The sequence below is a fragment of the Carassius carassius genome, chromosome 21, assembly GCF_963082965.1.
Source record: "Carassius carassius chromosome 21, fCarCar2.1, whole genome shotgun sequence".
In the NCBI taxonomy this organism is placed as follows: Eukaryota; Metazoa; Chordata; class Actinopteri; order Cypriniformes; family Cyprinidae; genus Carassius; species Carassius carassius.
In genome coordinates this window covers 25,024,432-25,044,920 of record NC_081775.1, presented here as the reverse complement: position 1 = coordinate 25,044,920, position 20,489 = coordinate 25,024,432, and the positions used below count along the sequence as shown (strand labels likewise).

The 20,489-nt window shown below is 38.7% G+C and overlaps 1 protein-coding gene across 5 annotated transcripts in view; it reads right to left on the bottom strand.

Moving 5' to 3' along the window:
• Positions 1-20,489, bottom strand: part of cep350 (centrosomal protein 350) — a 38,766-nt gene that overhangs the window by 10,287 nt on the left and 7,990 nt on the right. For all 5 annotated transcript variants that reach the window (XM_059503987.1, XM_059503988.1, XM_059503990.1 and 2 more), the window contains 21 exons: positions 16,267-16,389; positions 14,843-14,959; positions 13,182-13,804; positions 12,389-12,513; positions 10,931-11,823; positions 10,578-10,728; positions 10,222-10,367; positions 9,830-10,001; positions 8,456-8,700; positions 8,158-8,327; positions 7,954-8,064; positions 7,374-7,514; positions 6,552-6,685; positions 6,064-6,171; positions 5,795-5,961; positions 5,498-5,700; positions 5,102-5,289; positions 4,444-4,531; positions 4,148-4,291; positions 3,870-4,027; positions 917-1,039 (listed from right to left, as the gene is read on the bottom strand). In XM_059503987.1, coding sequence (XP_059359970.1) covers positions 917-1,039; positions 3,870-4,027; positions 4,148-4,291; positions 4,444-4,531; positions 5,102-5,289; positions 5,498-5,700; positions 5,795-5,961; positions 6,064-6,171; positions 6,552-6,685; positions 7,374-7,514; positions 7,954-8,064; positions 8,158-8,327; positions 8,456-8,700; positions 9,830-10,001; positions 10,222-10,367; positions 10,578-10,728; positions 10,931-11,823; positions 12,389-12,513; positions 13,182-13,804; positions 14,843-14,959; positions 16,267-16,389 — 4,330 coding nt within the window. The remainder of the gene's footprint in view (positions 1-916; positions 1,040-3,869; positions 4,028-4,147; positions 4,292-4,443; positions 4,532-5,101; positions 5,290-5,497; positions 5,701-5,794; positions 5,962-6,063; positions 6,172-6,551; positions 6,686-7,373; positions 7,515-7,953; positions 8,065-8,157; positions 8,328-8,455; positions 8,701-9,829; positions 10,002-10,221; positions 10,368-10,577; positions 10,729-10,930; positions 11,824-12,388; positions 12,514-13,181; positions 13,805-14,842; positions 14,960-16,266; positions 16,390-20,489) is intronic.

Here is a 20,489-nt window from a genome sequence, read left to right as displayed (position 1 = left end):
CCCTATATTTAAGATCATCAATATCATTCACATCGTGATTTTCATGACAATTATCTAAATAATTCAACCCCCCCCCCACTTATTTCTGTAATGCAAATTATATACATTTAAATAAATGTTAATATTAAATATATATTACATTAATGAGAGTATAATGAGCATAAATATTGAAACGAAACATTACAACATAAAAATGAAAAAGAAATAATGTAAAATTCATTTTGAATGCATTACAGGAATGAACATTTAGAGGTATACATTTTCTTAACGGTCATGAAGATAACGTTGCAAAAATGTTAATGGTCATAAACACAGTCTTCATGTATGCCAATACATATATACTTCTATTTTTCCCTCTTGAATTTAATTTTAAAATGTAGTTTTCGTGAGATTGATCATAAATAAATTACATTTACATATTAATACAAGACAGACTAGCAACAAGGCAAAGACTGGATTTGACAGGATCACACTACAGAGACAAAAGATGTAAGACCCACAAATCACTCATTTAACCCACCATGATTTAAACAAGTCTAATCTTTGGCTTTGATTGACGGTAATTATTTTTTAAACATTTTCCTGTATTTGATCAGCAAATAAAGGCTCAAAAACCAATCACAACGGATTCAGGTAAATCATTTAATCATTAGAAATAAAAAATAATCTTCCCCAATCAGATAAATAACTATGCTTAATATCAAACTAGCTTTAGCCAAAGAATCAACTTATTTTAGCATGGTTTAGCCAGTTCATTTTCATTCATCCATTCATCACTGCATTCCTCTTTCTGTCTCTATCCCCACCCACCCAGCTGTGGCAGTGGATGAACAAAAGCATGCTCCATGGGAAATAGGTGCTGAGAGAAGGGAGGAGGGAGGGATGGAAAGAGAGAGGAGATTTTGGGTAACTGTACCTGACCAACTGGCTGTAGATAAAAAGCTGGAATTTGGGGTGGAGATTTGGGAGACAGATAGACAGAGAGGCCCAGTGATGAGCCGTAAAGACAGAGAAGAAATAATGGACAGGAGAACAGTGTCTAAGGAAGAAAGAGGAGAGGACAGTAAAAAATCAAGAAGTGTTGGAGAGAATAAAAAAATAAAGAGAGAGAGAGAGAAGAAACCGATATGGAGACAGAAAGAGAGATTGAGTGTAAACATGTATCCTTACTACATGCTGCAAATCCTTAAAGGGGTCATATGATGCGATTTAGATTTTTCCTTTCTCTTTGGAGTGTTACAAGCTCTTGGTGTATAAGTAAAGTTGCAAAGACTAAAGTCTCAAATCCAAAGAGATACTCTTTATAAAAGTTAAGAATCAACCACACCCCCCTAAACGTCTCATTCTAGCCCCCACAATGTGTTAAGATTTGCATAACACCACCAAACGTTCACACAAAGAAAGGCGGTGTAACATTTATTCTCTCTGCTGCCGATGCTGCCATGTCGTGAAGACGCTGTGTTTCGATGTGAAAGTGAAACTACTTTGGCCTTCCAAAACAGGACACAACTAGAAATCAGTAAATTAGTATACAGTATACAGTGAGTCATTACAGGTGCATCTCAATAAATTAGAATTTCGTGGAAAAGTTCATTTATTTCAGTAATTCAACTCAAATTGTGAAACTCGTATATTAAATAAATTCCTGTCAGACTTTGGTTCTTTTAATTGTGATGATTTTGGTTTACATTTAACAAAAACCCACCAATTCACTATCTCAACCAATTAGTATATGGTGACATGCCAATCAGCTAATCAACTCAAAACACCTGCAAAGGTTTCCTGAGCCTTCAAAATGGTCTCTCAATTTGGTTCACTAGGTTTCTGTTAAATGTGAGCCAAAATCATCACAATTAAAAGTATCAAAGACTTAACCTGTTAACCTGCACCAGAACGTCCTCGTCCTCAAAGCACTACTTCAGTCCGTGTGCACTGAATTTATTTAATACACGAGTTTCACAATTTGAGATGAATTACTGAAATAAATGAACTTTTCCTTGACATTTAAATTTATTGAGATGCACCTGTATAATCAGTAATTACGTCCTCACTGGATGCAACAAATGCCTCATTTGTAATGGGTTTATATTGGTTTTGTCTCGTCGCGCCGGGATATGGCATCACACGTTAAGGGCCGTAACATTTCCATCGCACGCTTGAGGTATTCAGCTAATTACAACACATTGGATAGCTGGTCAATCAGCACACACCTTGCTTTTTCAGATAGATAAGGTTTGTAAAAATCAATGTGTTTTAGAAAGGCGGGGCATAGAGGAGCAACAATAATGTACATTATATGGAAATTAACGTGTTTTTTTTAACCTTAAACCCACGGGCGTAGATTTGGTTTGAACAATGGGGGGGTTGAAGTTTGGGTATGCCTCCTGATATTGTGATCATGGTATAAATATTGGGGGGGGGGGGTGTAATGCATAGATTTAAATATTGGTGGGGTTATCTCAGCCCCCCCCCCCCACATTGCATTACACCAAATAATGTTATTTTTAGCAACGTCATATGACCCCTTTAACAAGCCACTACCTTTGAGTGTCAAACTTTTTTTCTTACAAACAAGTCAAAAAAAGAAAAGAAAAAAAGTTTACAAGTAAGATGAAAGCACTGTGTAATTACAAGTATTCCAGGAAAAGTGGCCTGGAAACATTTATCTACCCCAAACAACAGTCTGGAGAGTCTCTTTAAATTGATCAGAACACCTTTGTCATATTTCAGTCTTCCCAAAATTAAAACAATATTTAGGACAGTTTTGGACTAAATAGGTGACTTGGACAAAGTAAATTGGCCGTAGTGAGTGAGTTTTAAAGTTAAAAACGACCCAGACATTTCTTTCTGAAATTAACAAGCTGTTTCTCTATGCAGGAATCTTTGACTAATTCTGCAAATTTTGCTGTGATAAAAGAGGGTAAGTACATAATTTATTAAATTAACTAAATTAAGGGAAGACAACAAAGCAATTGCTTTTTACAAAAAGCGCTGCATAGGACTGGATTACAAATCACTTTGAATGAGATGCTGGATAAAGTGTTTATACCGATGAGTACGGAATAAATACAGCTGGAGGTTATACAAAAGAGATCATCATGCTATAAGTGTGAGCTAGAAAGTGAGCAGAAGTGTGTGAACGGTGCTACAATCGCAACACAGCATGTGCTTAGTTGAATCAGACAAGCGTGAAATCCCCAAATTTTATTCTCAAGACAAAAATATTTGTGTGTCAGTGCTATGAAAAGTTTCTGACGAATGGGACGTCCCTCATCAGTTGTCAAGATATGATTGTAAACAAGAAGCTGTTGTCAAGGATTGAGTGGCTGAACATGGGAGAATGAGATACAATAGACAAAGCATTTAGAAAACATGTGAAGGTTATGAAACGCATTAGAGAAATCTCATGAAATCTCACTGGCAGAATGTACATCCTGTTTACTAGCTGCATAAGAAAGCTGTTCTCTATTTTAGATGTGAAAGATTCCTCCATTCATAAAGTGAGAGGAGTGTTTTCCTACACAGAGCACGCTTATGTTCAAACCAAACACTGTGCACACAGAAATAAATAAGAAATAAACACTTTAAAATGTCACTTGATCAGCAAGCTGTAGACGAACCTCAAAGAAATGAATACATGTTATTAGTAGCATTAGCTAGTCATAAATAAGAAATCGCTCCAGAGTACACTAAACATTCACTGTTTGTTTGGCCTTCTTGAAATAGGTTTACACTACATATGCATAAGGTAATTAAAGTTTATATCTAGTTATAATCAAATGACTTTATAAACCAATGTGTTATCTGTGAGGACAGAAGAGGAAAAAGATAGAAGGATAGAAAATAAACATTTGTGAGGGTTTATTTACTTTTCGTCCATGTGAGACCGCATCTTTTTCAGTTTCTGCATGATGCTGCTGGTTTCACTGCCTGACACAGACACGGGGGAGTGGCTACGGGTCTCTGCGTCTGTCACAATCACGCTGGGCGGAGCCGACTCCTCTGCCACACCTGAAACGGGTGGTTCCTGCAGATGTTTCATTAAAAAAAAGTGCAATATGTTCAATAAACTACATAGAGGACTTACAAGATACAAAAAGCTTTTATTTAGGAAGATTAAATTTAGATTAGATTTCAGACAACTGACCAGCTTTGTGTCGGCGCTTTTGAGCCGCTCTTTGAGTTTGAGTGTTGTGTGCCTCATTCTTTCGATCTCCTCCTGCTGTTTGAGGAGCAGCTGTCTCTCCCTCCTCGCTGCTTTATTGGCCTCCTGCAGTCGTTTGATCTCCGCCTGGGGATAAACAACAGCAACATATTAACCTTTTTTCTGTTCGGTAAACATGACAACATTTAAGTAAATCAATTATGACTATTTCATTTATTCTACATTCATTTGAAAGTGTATCTTCGAGATAATCTCATAAATCCACATATGATTGTCACCTGTTCCTGTTGTAGCTTCAGTATCAGGCCTCTCTGTTTCTTACGAAGGGGTGGCATCTTATCGTCCTCTCCTTTATCTCTGAGATGCCTAATGGAGAAGAAAGGAGATGAGGCGCATGTCACTATAGTTCAACAATTTTAATCAAGATGATCACTCTACTGCCTTTAAATGTATGGGTTTCCATTTCAACATATGAGATTTTACTAACAAATTTACTATTAGAACAAAATTTCAAAATATAATCGATTATTTTTAATTGTAATAATGTTAGAATATTACAGTTTTTTTAATGTATTTTTGATTAAATAATTGGAGCCTTCATTAACAGGACACTTCTTTCAAAAGTTTTAAAAAAATATTACTGATGCTTCTAAACTGTTGTGTATATATGGAGTTACCAATCAGGGAATATAGCGTGAAAAACGTAGGGTGAGACAAATGTATGCATATTATTATTTTCTCCCCACCAGTGCAACCTTTATTACAAGAACAGACATTCATTTTAGAGGCAATACAATTTTAGTGATTTTTTTTTAAATTCTTGAATAATACTAATATAAACCAGAGCAATTATTAAGGAAGCAAAATGGTCCATTTTGATTTCATGTTGCATTTAATATCTTTTTTCCTGCTAATCATAATGATTGTTTGTCCTGCCTCTTCTGGTGTTCCAGCCAGGCCAGCTCAGCCTTGGTCTTTTCTCGGAGGGCCTTCTGACGCAGACGCAGGAGAGAACTCTGATGTTGAGCGCGAACTTCCTCCTCCTTCATGTACTGACGCACCAAATCCATGGTGAACCTAGAGAAGCTGTCCTGACCACTTGAGAAGGGCATGCTGCCATCCTGCTGTGTATAACGTGATATGGCGCAGGGGAAAAACAAGAGCTGAGTCACTAATCCATCCCATACAAAGAGCTTCTTATCAACACACCAGGAAAACACAAATAAACTTAAACTATGACAACCAAATAGAACAAAACACAACAGGCTTGATTGTACTGAGCACAACTGGGGTCAAAGTTAAGCTGCACGAGGAGAGCTGACAGGATGTCACCTTTGAGCTCGCTCTGGGGCTGGATCTGTCATGGCAGTGGTCGTCGTCAGATTCAGGACGAGGACTGGGCTTCCTGTCCAGCGATTCGCGACGGTGGGCCTCGGATGGTAAAAGAGAGCGGAACGATCTTTCCTCAATGTCATCCTCTGTCATAGAGTCATCAAACTTCACAGAGTACTCTTCGGCGATGGAGGCACTGTCTGCTGATTGGAGGAATAGACAGGAAGTGGTCAAAACAGCACACATTTCTCAGGACAGACTATTTAAGTTGCTTACCCCCAATAATGTGAGATTTACCTTTTTCTTTAAGCGGGCTTCGTAGATTTTCCGAGCAAAGGGAGTCATCAGCAGCGGTGTGAGCCTGGTCCTCGACTGAACTACTGCTCCTGTCTTTTCCTGGTGTATTCCTCTCCTTTTGATCAGAACGAGGTGGACTCAGCTGGGTACTACTGCTGCCGCCACCACTTAAAAACCGAGAGATCAGCATTTACACACTATGTTCTATAAAACCATTCATTTGTGCTGTGAAAGACAAATTGGCTAAAGTGAAAAGTAGATGGCGTTACCTGATGGTGGGTCTCCTGGAAGGGATGGACTCAGAGAGGCTGTCTGGTGGAGTCTCGACCTCCGATGGACTCTTACGTCTCTCAGGAGACAGCTCACTATTCCAGCTACTGGAGAAGATCCAAAACAGCAGCATTACTGATGTATAGATCACAATCACTAACATGACAAATTTGAAAAAATCTTTCACATTAGAAAATTGAAAGTGAAAACATGGTTAAAAGGACAGTTCATCCAACAATGAAAATATCATTACGATTTACTCATATCCATGTTGTTCCAAATCCCCTGCCGTGGCTCTCATTATTCATCTGCACTTTTGCATATTCAAAGTCCAAGGTTTGGAACAACATGAAATAATGATAGATTTTCATTTCCTGATGAATTATTCCTTTAATGCAGAACATTATCTGGCTTTTATGCTTAAGTGAAGCTGTAGAGTAAGAAGAATCAGAATAGAGAATGGCCATGTCTGAGGTGAGTGAGTCACCTGTCAGTGTGGGGGTGTGGCTGCTGCGGTTTTAAACTGCGTTTGTGTGGTATCTGTTGATCATACAGGGTCATAATGGAGGGGCCAGGAACACTTAGCGCTCCAGCAATCTGTGAACGAGCCAGCTCAGTCATCTATAGGGAGAGGGAGAGAAACATTTAAATACACTTTTAATCCTTCAAGCTGACTTTAAAGAAAAAGCCACAGTGCCTTAAGGGAGGACACTTTACACTCTGAGAAGATAAGTATGCAATCTTGTTTCTAAACATTTGGTTTTCTAGCATACAATTAAACACCCGAGAGTTTGTGTATTAGATATTTAGTAGGACTGAGAATCTTTAGGCATTTCATCAATTATTTTCATTGAGTCAAGATTTAATTACAAAAATTAGTCTAAATACTGCAAAAAGACTCTTAATGGAACTTCTATCTAGTATAATTCTAGTACTATTTACATACTATTAGAACATTTATAACTTTTTAAATCATTTTAAGATATATATATAGCGGGCACTTTTTGTTCAACTTTTTTGTTATTATCCTTTTTTAGTACATTTTTTTTTTACTGTTTAGGTTTTAGTTCTGCTTTTATTTCCAGTTAACTTAATGTCTAATTGGCTAAAAAGTTGTTCATTTTATTTTGGCTTTATTTCAATTAACAAAATAGTTTTTAATATGTTTATCTTATTTAATATTAACCCTTCTTGTCTGTTCAGTCCAGTTTATGCTTCTTAAAAATCATAATTATTGGTAATCAAATTTAAAAATAAAATACAATTTTCAGTTACTCAATCCAGAAATATGTGGGGCAAAAAAGCTCACCTCTTTAATGTGTTGTGCCGTTTCAGCTGTGTGGCGTGCAGCCTCAGCCTGCTGGTTTATCATTTTGTTTGTGGCCTCATGCAAACCTCCTAAAGCCTGCTGTTGAGACTGGAGCAAACCCTCTTGCAGCTCTGCATGGGCCTTGAATGCAACACAAGCATCCGTTTATTTAAAACATGCCAATCATCTAACTAAAGCTGCCATTTTTAACTTGGTCTGAATCAGTTTTGGTTTCATCATCCTTCCTTCGTAGATCAGATGTGGTTATTGTCAGTTCTGGAGAGTTTTGCTCCAACCTTGACAAAAACCAACCTACTTTGTAACTTTTTATTAACCCTTAAACACTGATTAGCTTGTTCAGGTGTGTTTGATTAGGGTTTGAGCAAAACTCTGCAGGCTCTCCATGACCAAAGTTGGCCACCCCTGTTGTAGATCTATTTATACATGTAAACTCGTTCAGTGCTGTTAAAAAGTATATACACATACCAGAAAGAATATATTTCAAATTAAACAAACAAACTGACATGAAATCTCCTCAACAAAAGATCCTAAACTATTAACAAATTATGAATGCAAATACCTGTGCAGCTTTCTGTCTGCTTTCTTCCAGTTGCCGTTGTGTTTCGAAGGCTTCTTGCTCTGCCTTCATCCTTAGCAAGTACAGTTCACGCTCATGCCTCTGTTGCTGAGACTGCAAGAAACACGGGTTAAAGGTCACCCTCAAATACATGGCCACATGACCACAGCAGGTCAGATAATCACTTTAGCAGGTGCATAACTTCACCTTGAGAATCTGAGCGAGTGAGACAGTTTCCTGCTGAGCGAGAGACACGCCTCTCACTCGCTCCACATCACCGAGCTGTCGCACTGACTCCTCCACTGCATCCAGGTAACTGAGCTCAGCAGACAGGCGCTGCTGGAGGACCCCAGGAGCAAACTGGAGCTCCGCTGAACCTGAGGACACATAGAAGAGCAACTAAACTAATTCCATTACTGAACTTAAATTCTTTTTCCATTACAGCAGACTTCTTTAGAATTACAGCTGCTTATTAGTTAGACAAAAATCTAGACAATCAGCTTACCTGCAGTTCTGTGCTCTGTTCTTCCTGGGCTTTGAGTATGGGGCGAGGGGTTGGATTTAGCCCTGGCAGCTGATGAGGAGGAACTGGGCAGAGCTGCGTGAGGGGAACCCGACCGCCGGGCAGACCCTCTGCTTGGGATACTGTCATCTGGAGACAATCGGGAAGAACCAGAGCTGGCTGGAGAACCAGCGGCAGGAGTTGTACGAGCGCTTTGGGGAGATTTCTTTTCCTCAGAGCCAAAATGACTAATAAAACAAAACAGGGAATTAAAAATAATTAATAAGAATAAATATGAACAACATTTATTAACAATATTAGCAATATAGTAGTTGGGGTCATAAGCTAGTTTTGAAAAAAAAAAAAGTTTATTATTATTAATTGTTGAGAATAAGGACAACATTAAAAAAACAATACTAACATCTGTATTTATTTTATTTTGTATTGATAAACTGTTATTGTTATATTTGTTTTAATAAACAAACCAACTTCACATAGATGATTTAACAAGATTTTCTAATTAAAAATAAATCTAAAAGGTAAACTTTTTGAGCTAAAAATACTAATAAGATAAAAAAAATGGTACAAGCTAACAGATTGAGATGAATGGTGCACACCACTCTAATGTGACCACCAAAACTTCCAATAGTCCAGTATCTCTTAACAATAAGGTCTTTGTGCTACTGTAGCTGGAAATAATGCCCAAGAAGTGCGCTGAAGATGGGACTATCCCTTAAACTTATGTTAACCCAGTTAGAACTCTGTGCTGCTGTATAAACGCATCCAGAGACCACATCTCTGGAAGATACAGCTGGAAACGCAGGTAGGCACGAGGGGAATCTAACTCACAGGCTTCAACAAATGCCACAGGGAGGCTCGAATGTCACACTAGGGGGAAATATCTCATTGGCAATGAGCCTGACCTGCAGCACAGCTAACCTACTGAACAAAAGAGTCAGTGTGTACGTGCATGTTGCCTCCCATCTCGCTTTCTGAAGGGCTACAGCAGGCTGAACACTTATACCCTCTACCTGACATATAGTAGAACTAATATTGACATTGGCTCCTCAGGATTATAATAATTATGATGAACAGGAACAGCATGGATATTGTGTTTAAACATATTTCCGTTCTGTGCTCGAAATGTCAAAGTTCATGTCCGGTGACATGCAGACTAACAGAATGGCAATGAAAGATGACTGTATTAGTAAATCAAAATCAAAGCTTTTTTTCTTTTTAAAACTTCAACTATGCCAACTATAAAAATGTAACGAACATACATGCAAGAGGCTGTTCAGATGCATTTTTTTTTAGATGTACCTGTGGTTCAAGGTTTACATTTTATCAGTGTGAGTTAATGTGATTACAAGGCCTTACCTATGGTTGGAGTGGACTGAAACACCCCCCAGTGTGCTGTCTGTGTCCACGCTCCTGTGAGAGCTGCGACTGGATGCTTTCTCTGAGCCGCTCTTCCGAAAACCCTCAGCAGGGAGATCAGAGACTGCAGAGGATGTGTTTCTTTGTCCCTCCAGCAAGCTCCTTTCTGATGCTGTAGGAATGTACACAGAGGAAATTAGGAATTGTAATCATAAAAATGACAGTGTTTAAAACCAACATATGTGAAATTCAGTCAGTGTTGGTGATTCTACAAATATACTGGTCTTTAAGTACCAGTACTTGTGATATATCCCTATAGGAATGAACACGGAGCACAGAAATGGATTTCACACTCAAGATCACATGATGTGGCCCTCTATAACATATCTGACCTCTCTTGCTGCTTGAGCTGGCTGAGTGTGGAGAGGAGAGGGGTGTAAGAGCTGGTGAATGTTGAGATCTCTCCCCAGCTCTGTTACTGTATGCAGATCTGACACTTAGCACCTCATCTGGAGGACTGAACTGACCGTGGCCATTACTGTGGAGAGAAGGCGTCAGAGTTTACCCATATGTATATGATTCCACATGGAGCATGTACGTGAAAGCTGAAGGATGGTATGATTATAGAGCAACACTGCCCTCTTCAGGCTAAATATACCAGACCTTTTGTGTTTACTTCAGCCTTTTTTAAAATCATAAAAATAATTTGAATATTTAAGGTAGTGATCTATTGAGCATTTTGTTTTACCTGAGCCCATTGAGACTTCTCTTGGATGCTGATTGGCTACTGGCACGAGAGGAAACAAAGTCGTCTTCGTAGACCATTCCATCCAATGAGCTGGCGCCAGACAGAGCAGAGCGGAGAGCCGGAGAACTCTTACCGCCCCTTTCTTCGAATGCTAAAAAAACAAATATATTAAATTAAAAACTTCAGTTCAAAAGTATTTGTATGTTTTTATATATTATTTGATTTTTAAAATGGTCTAATATTATCCTTAAACATTTAAATATGATAGTTTTGACTAGAAAAATCTTTGTTTGGTCCTGCTATAGTACACAAAGTTAAATAACACAGGCCGAATAAGTTTTTGAAGTTCTCACCTTTGCTGTAGTTCATGTTTTTTGTAAATATATTGATAACACTGTGTGGGCTCCCCTTGGCCAGTTCTTCCCATGGTCCATTGCTTCCTCCTCGTACCATACTTGATACACTAAAGGGCAGGTGCTTCTCTGCCTCTTTCTGAAAGCGTGAAATTGGGTTCAAACTGTCTCCATTCAGATGTGCACTGTATCCTTTGGTTCCCAGTCTTGATTTGGGCACCTCTTGCAGGTCTTGGTCAGATATACTGCCCTCACTCAGCAGGGGACCCTCACTGATAGAACCTCCGCTGGAGTCCAGCTCAACTTCCTGAACAATGGGCTTTGCAGGAGAAGGGGTCTTGTGTGTGTTTCTAGAGTAGAGGCCAGAAGGTGCAAGTGTTTGTTTGTTCCCAGTCTCCATCCTCTCCCTAAAGCTGTGCAGGTTGCCTACACCCGGAAGGGCCTGATCATAGGTGCTCTGACCCGCAGCAAGCAGTTTTTCAATCCTCTCAACCAGGTCATCGGAATCTGTCGGATTCTCCCTGACTGGCGGACTAACAGGTTTAGCCCAGCGGTCATTGTTAGGGATTAAAAGACCCGTGCCTGTATCCCCGGCACAACCGTAGTTTATTCCGGCACCGGCTAGTTTACGTGCCTCGCTCTCAATACGGCTTGAGAGAGATGCAGCTGTGGCTTTAAGAGCCTCAATACGGCTCATTTTGTGACTTGTGGTTGAGGGAAACGCTGCATGTGGAGTTCGGGACTCTCTGTTAGGTAGTGAAGGTTCTGGATCGAGTTCTAACAGCTGAGAGAAGATATGGCCAGAAGGAGGTGCTAGGGAGCTGCTGACCCCCAGAACAGGACTACGCTGGTCAGACTGAAGCCAGGGTGACCCTGCAAAACCCAAACCATTCCTATAGAAATAATAAAAGACAACAGATTATTAAAGTACAACAATGACAAAAAAAGAAAGACCGCTAGACAACCAAAAAATTACTTACCATAAAAAAGTATAGTAAATATTTTAAATTGAGTCACATATGGCATGAATTATGTAATCTTACCAAAGTAATTCATTAGGGAGATTCAGAAGTCAGTTTTAACCCATTTTTAGGAACACCAGTTTTCACAAACTCAATACGCAGACGCCGCCGCCAACTACATGCACTTAAAGGTGGCCATGGAAACTGAAACAGGCTAGAAACAAACACTTCTCGCCAAGCACTGAGCTGACGGATTAATCTGTTCTTACAGAGCTAATTGAAATATCTGTGATAAGGGAATACAAATGACTTCCCATTTAGGAAAAGGAGATATATTTTGTTCATCTTTTCAGTGCTTAGATCAGATAACTAACAATAAAAAGGAAGCTCTTTTGTGGAAACAACAGCTAACAGAAGCAGGTGTTTTTAGCTGGAAATTCAAACATTACACTTATGATACAGATGATGTAATGGAATGGGACTGTTTGTGTTTTACCTGGAGAAAGGAGGCTGGCACTGCCCCGTAAGTGACAGATCACTGCTGGAGGTGGCACTTTGAGGTCGATCATGTCTTTTGTTTTCTTTATCAGACTCTCCAGATGGCTGGTATACTGGTCTCGGCTGCAGTGTAACAACAAAAACACTTAAAACAGTGGTCGATCATTATGGATTTTGTCTAGACACCAGGGTGTCCAATAGTTAATATGATCATGATATTCAGTATATTATGTAGTTATAGACGTTTTTTTTTTTTAAAGAAGTCCCTTATGCTCACCAAGGCTGCATTTATTAATTACAATACAAATATAGTTAAAATAGTAATATTGTCATTTAAATGATCAGTTTACTATTTTTATTTATTCCTGTGATGGCAAAGCTGAATTTTCAGTTTTACAGTTTTCAGTGTCACATGATCCTATTTGATACATTTATTATTTATTACTAAAGTTGAAAACATTTGTGCTGCTTCATATATTTGAAGAAACTGTGATACATTTTTTGATGAAAAGTTCAAAAGAACAGCCTTTATTTGAAACAGAAATCTTTTGTAACATCATAAATGTCTTTACTTTTCCTTTTATTGTCACAACCAATTTAATAATAAAAAAAAAGACTGATGGCAAACTTTTGAAAGCTGGTTTACCTTAAAACAGTCAATTTAATAGAATTACTTTCCTCAAAAAACACTCAAAATATCTGAGCATTTTTTTTAACAATAAAATATTTATTATCTTAAATAAGATCAACAAGATGTTTAACTGCAAAAATGCTGTTCAATAAAGGTTTACCTGCTGGACGATGTTTGTTATGGCACCACCACTGATCTCTTCTCTGAGCTGAGTCTGTTCCAGCAGAAGTTTGGTGTAGGTTTCCTGGAGCCGCTTCTTTATTGGACCTTCAGGTGCGGCTGGGCCCTTGGTGGCCCCTGCTCGTTGTCTCCTGTAAAGCTCCTGTAGGCGTTTATTCTTATTCTCTTCTTCCTCCCGCTGAGCCCTCCTCTCCTCTGCTTGCCGTTTTTTCCTTTCTTCTTGTTTTTGAGCAATATACAGTCGCACCGCTTCTGCGTCATAGTGCCGTTTCTTTGCCATGGGATGCTCAGGAGGATCTGCTCTCTTGGTAGGCTTGGCAGGGCTGGCACTACGAGAAACTCTGGTTGAGGCACGGTCTTTCAAGGGGGGAGCTTCAGCCCTCCTGCTGCGGTCCTCCTCTAACTGCAGGTCATCTAGGATGCAACGGATGTCTGCTGAGAGAAGGTCTGTGCTGGGAGATTTTCTTCTATCACCCCCTGTTAATCTGGAAGGTCCAGCTGGCTCTTCTGGAAGAACGTGATGGCGAGGTCTTTCTGCACTGGTGGGCCTTGAACGCCGGCTATGCTCAAGACGAGGATCCGAGCTGGAACGGGGAGCGGGTCCTGCAGAAAATGACAGAGAGAAACAAACAGGAAAGCAAATTTATATTATTTGAGTTTTACAATTTTAATATGGCAAGAACATGAAAGATATTATATGTATTCCCACAATATATATATATATATATATATATATATATATATATATATATATATATATATATATATATATATATATATATATATATATATATATATATATATAGATCGACTTACTGTAATACTGTATAATATTTCCATTCAAAGAAAAAACAAATCTAGGCTATGCGCTGCCGGTTTCAGAGCAAAATGCGAAATAAATTTCTAAGTGCTCTTATGAGAACCAGCTGAGCTTCCTTTGTCCTTAGGATAAAAGAATCTGCTAAATGATAAAATGTAAAAAAATAAAATAAAATACCTTTCTGGTTAAATCAAGCATTGAAAAACACATAAATGAGTCAACAAACAAAACACAATGCTTTTAAGTCACAGGCCTTGTATTTAAGTCTGAACTGGAAAAACATCCCCTTCAGCAGTTGCTTGCATATAATGTTTAAATCAATACAGCATTGAGCATTTCCGTCTCTGCAGTCCAATAAATCACTATCAGAGTGGCTGTATAAAGTCTGGGTCCAGCCCTGCGTGTGTGGAGGACAGCAGTACTGTGGAAGGAATCAGGTCGACTTGTGCAGTGAGTCAGAAACACCCAGTCGAACTCTATTCATTATGGTCACTGGGCAGCAAAGGTACCAATGCCGGGAGACTGTCTGAATCTTTATTTATTAATAGACCTGACACTTTGGCTACTAGCTTCTGGAACACTAGTGCTTTACAACAAATGTAGTCTTTAATAACAGTTGGCAATAAACTAAACTAATTCAAAACACCTCAAAGACATCATTTGGTTGGACATCCAAAATATGAGAAGCCAATAAACAAATAGCTTGAGCCATTTAAGGCTAAATGAATATAGATATTTAAAGTTTTGTTTGTGGTTCGGTTGAGCTTTAACAGTCAGCATGGCAATGGAGCCGAAGCCTGGCAAATATATCATCCTCTCACCTGTTCTCATCTGTGTCTCCGAGGACTTCACCCGAGGCTCTCTGTGTAACCGTGGTGGTGGCCCCAGCATCATCTTCACTAGCTTCTGCCCATCTCGCCACGATGACGTGCTGATTGCTATGGAGATAGGTTACACAGATACCTTGAGACTACAGTTTGTCCACAATTAATTTGTACTTTTTTTTTTGAACAAGTGTGATTAAGGCAGAGAGGAAAGTATGAAAAAAGTAAGTAATAATAAAGAGACAGAATAGCTGCACTGAATCACACTCACACAGATGTTTAATTAAACCAACCCTCCCGGTAAAATGATCTTTCTCCAGAGAAAACCACCCGCTAGCATTTAATGATTGCGGGAATGCAAAATTGACTATTTAATAAATGATTCTGGTCTTACTGTGCATGATTAATCGGTGCATATTATAAAAAATCAAAATCAAAAAACAAGATCAAATTTTAATACATTTCTCACCCTCTAAAATTTATTTACTTTTATGTTGACGGAATCTCTCTCTCTCTCTATATATATATGATATATATATATATTTTTTTTTTTTGTGGTGTAAAATAGTGGTGATAAAGTTACCTTCAAATGTCTATACCATTAAAACCAGATTTTTCAATAAGTTTTTATAAACATATTAGTTTAACTGTTCCACTTGCTCAGCAAGATTCACCTAAAAATGCTCTGGCTTGACAGAAGGTGCAATTCATGCTAACGTCTGTATGCAGCAATGTTGAGAATTCAGTATGCACTTGAACTGTCTTTTGCATTGCACTCCAAAACATTTGGAATGCATCAAATAAAATATAGTTTGTGCAGCTAGAAGCATATTCAATCACATACAAACGTATGATATTAAGTTTCTTGATTGAGTGAAACTAAGAGACAGCGTGAGAAGAACCAAGTACTATTTCTGAAGTTAGGCGTCTGATTTCACTTTTCCATCCTGTCATGACTAGACTGACACCTCTCCAGCTGTCAGCAAGACCACAGTGGTTTGAACTGGGACACATCAAGCATTCTTGCATCACTGTTGCTGCAGTTATCCTGTTAATCTGCATGCTACACATTCTAGAAATTTCTGTTGGGATAAGAGACTTAGCTTGTGCTTGCAGACGGACATTAACACACACGTCTGTTTCCAAGAATGTCTTGCAGAAAACAGGGCACAGTAACGCTGGCAGGTCAAAAGAGGCTCACGCAGGGTTGCCAGCATGTGTGTGTGTGTGTTCAGCAGAGCATTTTCACATTTTCAGTTCAGATTGTGATCTTCATATGCAAAACTACAATTAAGCACTTTTATATGTGCATTCAGATGTTGCATTCAATATCATTTGCTTAAATAAGCTACAGCTGTTTGCTTGAGAAACACACGGTGTGTGAAAAAGACAGGATGACAAATGACAAAGAGAACTCAGACCTGGTTTAGTATTTGAGTCTGGTGCAGAGGAAGATCTGTGTACTTTCCTAACAGGTTTGGACGGTTTCTTCTCTTTCACCTTTTCTCGCTCTGAAGGCCTCTGCTTTGGTTTTGTGCTCTCTGCTGTGAAGGACAGACAGAGAAGATTAAATTGGTTGAGGATCAGGATTATTATCATTAACTGAAACTATTAAAAACTATAGATGAAAAATTTGAAATGTTACATTGGCAACTAACTGAAAATGTTTAGGTTGAAGTACTACAGTTACAAACAGGAAATATATAAAACTAAAACTAAACTAAAACTGAAATAAAAATAAGTTAAACCTACATAGTAATACTTAAAAAAGGCTTGCTAAATAGTAATACTAAAAAAAATAAAAAAAAAATAAAAAAAAAATGTGCTGCTGCTCATTACACTACACTCTTCACCATGCATAATGAACACACAACCTCCCATATTTACAAATCAATAACTAATCCGTATTCATCAAATTGCCTGGTAAAACAGGTAAAATTACAATGACTCCGCGAATATTCACAATAAAAAATTTAATAGATTGTATTAAATAGATGTATTTAGTGCCCTTAAGTGTCCTAAAGCCCATCATTAAACTAATTTGACATCTAGTTGGTATAAGCAAATTAAGTCGGAAGATTGATTCATTCTTGTAAATACGTTCAGACTACCCATTTTAATTTGTTTATGTCAATTCAATGGAAAAGACAGAATATGGAAAATGGACATCTAAAACAAAATTGGATTTTTCTGTCTAACAATAATCCTTGTATAATTATGAAACAACTAAAATGTACTGCTACAAATGTGTATCATAAGGCATCTTTAATGACAGCAATTCAAATATATAGTAGGCCAACAGGGAATTAAGCAGCACTGTTATGCATATTATAAATAAGTTTGTTCCTTAATGCTATTTTAAGGAATGGTTAAGCAAACTGATGCAATCCTTACAAATAACTTTGAAGAAAACTCCAAAGAACAGTCTGGACTGACATGAAAATTGGTAACTATGGCTGTGGCAGTACGCCTGGAAACTCTGAGCCAATTAGGAGCATGTAAGTCATCACCCAAGAGCGGTTTGGATTAAGCAGACTTTTTGACCATGCTCCAATCCGGCAGAAACACTTGAATTATAGAAGCCATATTTTTAGTTGTTTATTATTTTAATTAATTTTAAACTCTTCTGAAAAATTTGAAACTCTTCTGAGTCTTAACTTGCTGCTGGATTTCCATATATTTACCTTTACTGAGCCAGCGTTTTAAAGTGTTTCCCCCTGGTCTATCTGCCGCTGCTCACATCTGGTTGCCGTGATTCACCTGCACTGTCTCTGCCTGTTGCTGCTGTCTCCGTGTGAGATCAAACGGGTCACTGGAGTTGCGTCAAGTTCTCCGTGAGCAATGGCTGTGTAACAACTCTTGGATGTTATCATGCGACTTCATATGATCACCTGGATTATTTGCGATCTGATTTTATCAGGAACCAGCGTAAAGCAGTGGACCGAACTTCTGGACTTCACCATGCTGAGGTACTCTCTCTCTGATCTTTTGTCCCTGGGACACCATGGCCGTCCAGATATCAGCGTCATACAAACTTTGCGTTCCATGCAGCTCCTCCGCCGGCCTAGTTATAATCATAGAGGCTCTCGTCAGAGTCGCTCTACTGCCGGTGCTGGAGTCACTGCACTTTGGTCGAACCGCAGGCGCTCACTGCGTCGTACTTCTGGTTGCCGTGGAATCAGCTATAGTAACCTACGCTATCCAGAGGTTCTCTCTCAAAAATTCTCTCAAAGATTGGTGTTGGTATCCAATCTCTGGATAGTATCGACATGAGTATAAGTGATCATAGACTTATTACCTTTGACATAAATGTTACGTCTTCACGATCTATTTCTGAGCGCACTATCAAATTCCGTAACATCAAGCACATGGACTTCATTCTTTTTTCGACTTTTGTCTCTGGGCTTCCCACTACTAACTCCGTGGAGCACTATAATTCCATGCTTTCCTCACTTTTGGATGAGTCCGCACCTGTGCGAGAACGGCTTGTTACTTTTAGGAAACCCTGTCCATGGTTTACCCCGGATTTACGTTTAATGAAAGCTGCCGGAAGACAATTAGAACGGCAGTACAAAACAATCTGGCCTGACGGTGCACAGGCTTCTTTACACTGAACAACAGTCTGCTTACCATTCTGCTTTGAATACTGCACGTAAGAGCTACTATTCAAGCATCATTGGTAACGCTGCAACAAATTCTAAATCGCTGTTTAAGACTGTTGACAATCTTCTCAAACCAACTAAGGCCGTTGTTCATTCCTCTGTTGAACAGTGCAATAAGTTTCTTCATTATTTCACTGGTAAGGTTGAGGATATATATAGCACTTTAAATACCATCACTCCTCTTGAGCTAGTTAATATCCAGCCTTCAAACATCCCAACTACTACCTTTTCAAACTTTGAAATGGTCGGAGATGATTTTATTATAAGTACAGTGAAGTCCATGAACTCTACAACCAGTATTTTAGATCCGGTTCCCTGCTCGGTCATCATGAACGGCCTTGCATCAATCTGCCCTTTTATGGCTTCAATTGTGAACTTGTCATTGACTTCTGGAATTGTTCCTCTAGAACTAAAAATAGCTGCCATTACACCAGTCCCTAAGAAGACTGGTTGTGATGTATCTGATTTATCCAATTACAGGCCGATTTCTAACCTCCCATTCTTGGCTAAAGTTCTTGAGCGTGTTGTGGCTGTTCAGTTAAATAATCACCTAGCTCTGAACAGTCTCTTTGAACCATTTCAATCTGGGTTCAGAAAAGGGCATAGTACTGAAACCGCTTTAATTAGGGTCATAAATGATCTTCTTATCACGGCGGATTCAGGTGCATGCAGTATTTTGGTCTTGTTAGACCTCAGTGCTGCTTTTGACACTATATGTCACTCTCTTCTGCTTGACAGGCTGGAAAATTGGTTGGGTCTTTCTGGAGCTGTCCTCAATTGGTTTCGGTCTTATTTAACGAATCGTGCCCAGTTTGTTGGCTTGGGTAACTACAAATCAGATACCGTGCCTGTTCGACAGGGAGTTCCTCAGGGTTCAGTATTGGGTCCAATATTATTTAATATTTATATGCTTCCACTTGGGCAGATCATTAGGAAACATGGTCTTGGGTATCACTGCTATGCTGATGATACGCAGATTTACATCACCACTAGTCCTGATGTCCATTGCTCATTAATAGCTTTGCGTGGTTGTTTAGCAGAGATCAGTAACTGGATGCATAAAAACTTCCTGAAGCTGAATTGCTCCAAAACTGAACTGATGCAGATTGGTACAGTGGCAGCTACTCGTAAGGCCGAGCAGATCAGTTTGATTGTTGATTCCTGTACGGTAATCCCCACTTCACAGGTGCGAAATCTTGGTGTCATTTTTGATTCACAATTATCATTTGAAGCACACATAAAACACATCTCTAAAACTGAATTTTTCCACCTGAGAAACATAGCTCGACTTAGACCTTTTCTCTCTTTTGCAGACACAGAAAGGCTTATACATGCCTTCATAACAACTAGGTTAGATTATTGTAATGCCTTGTTCTCTGGCCTTCCAGCTAAATCGTTGAGCAAGCTTCAGTATATACTAAATTCTGCCGCTCATGTGCTCACTTGTACTTCTCCTCGTGAACACATTACACCGGTTCTTTCACAATTACACTGGCTTCCCGTAAATGCGAGAATTGATTTTAAAATTCTTATTTTAACATACAAGGCACTTCATGGGACTGCACCTGAGTATCTTTGTGAACTCATCAGCCCTTATATTCCATCACGCTCTCTTTGCTCTACTAACTCTCTTTCACTTAACCAGCCATCATGTAAGCTAAAGACCATGGGGGAAAGAGCCTTTTCATATAAAGCCCCTAAGCTATGGAATGTACTTCCTCTGCTCGTCAGAAATGCACCAACGTTGGGTGATTTTAAAAAGTCGATTAAGTCACATTTATTCAAGACTGTCTTTCTATAATGAATTGTTGTATTGCTTTTGGTGTTTTGTTTTACTTTATTTATTACTTTATTACTGTAGCGCTTTGGGTTTAAGAAAAGCGCATTACAAATAAAATGTATTATTATTATTATCTACTTTGAGTGGCAGGTAAAACAGTGTTTTGTCCTAATTCCTGTTCATTACTCATGCTTCCTGACTC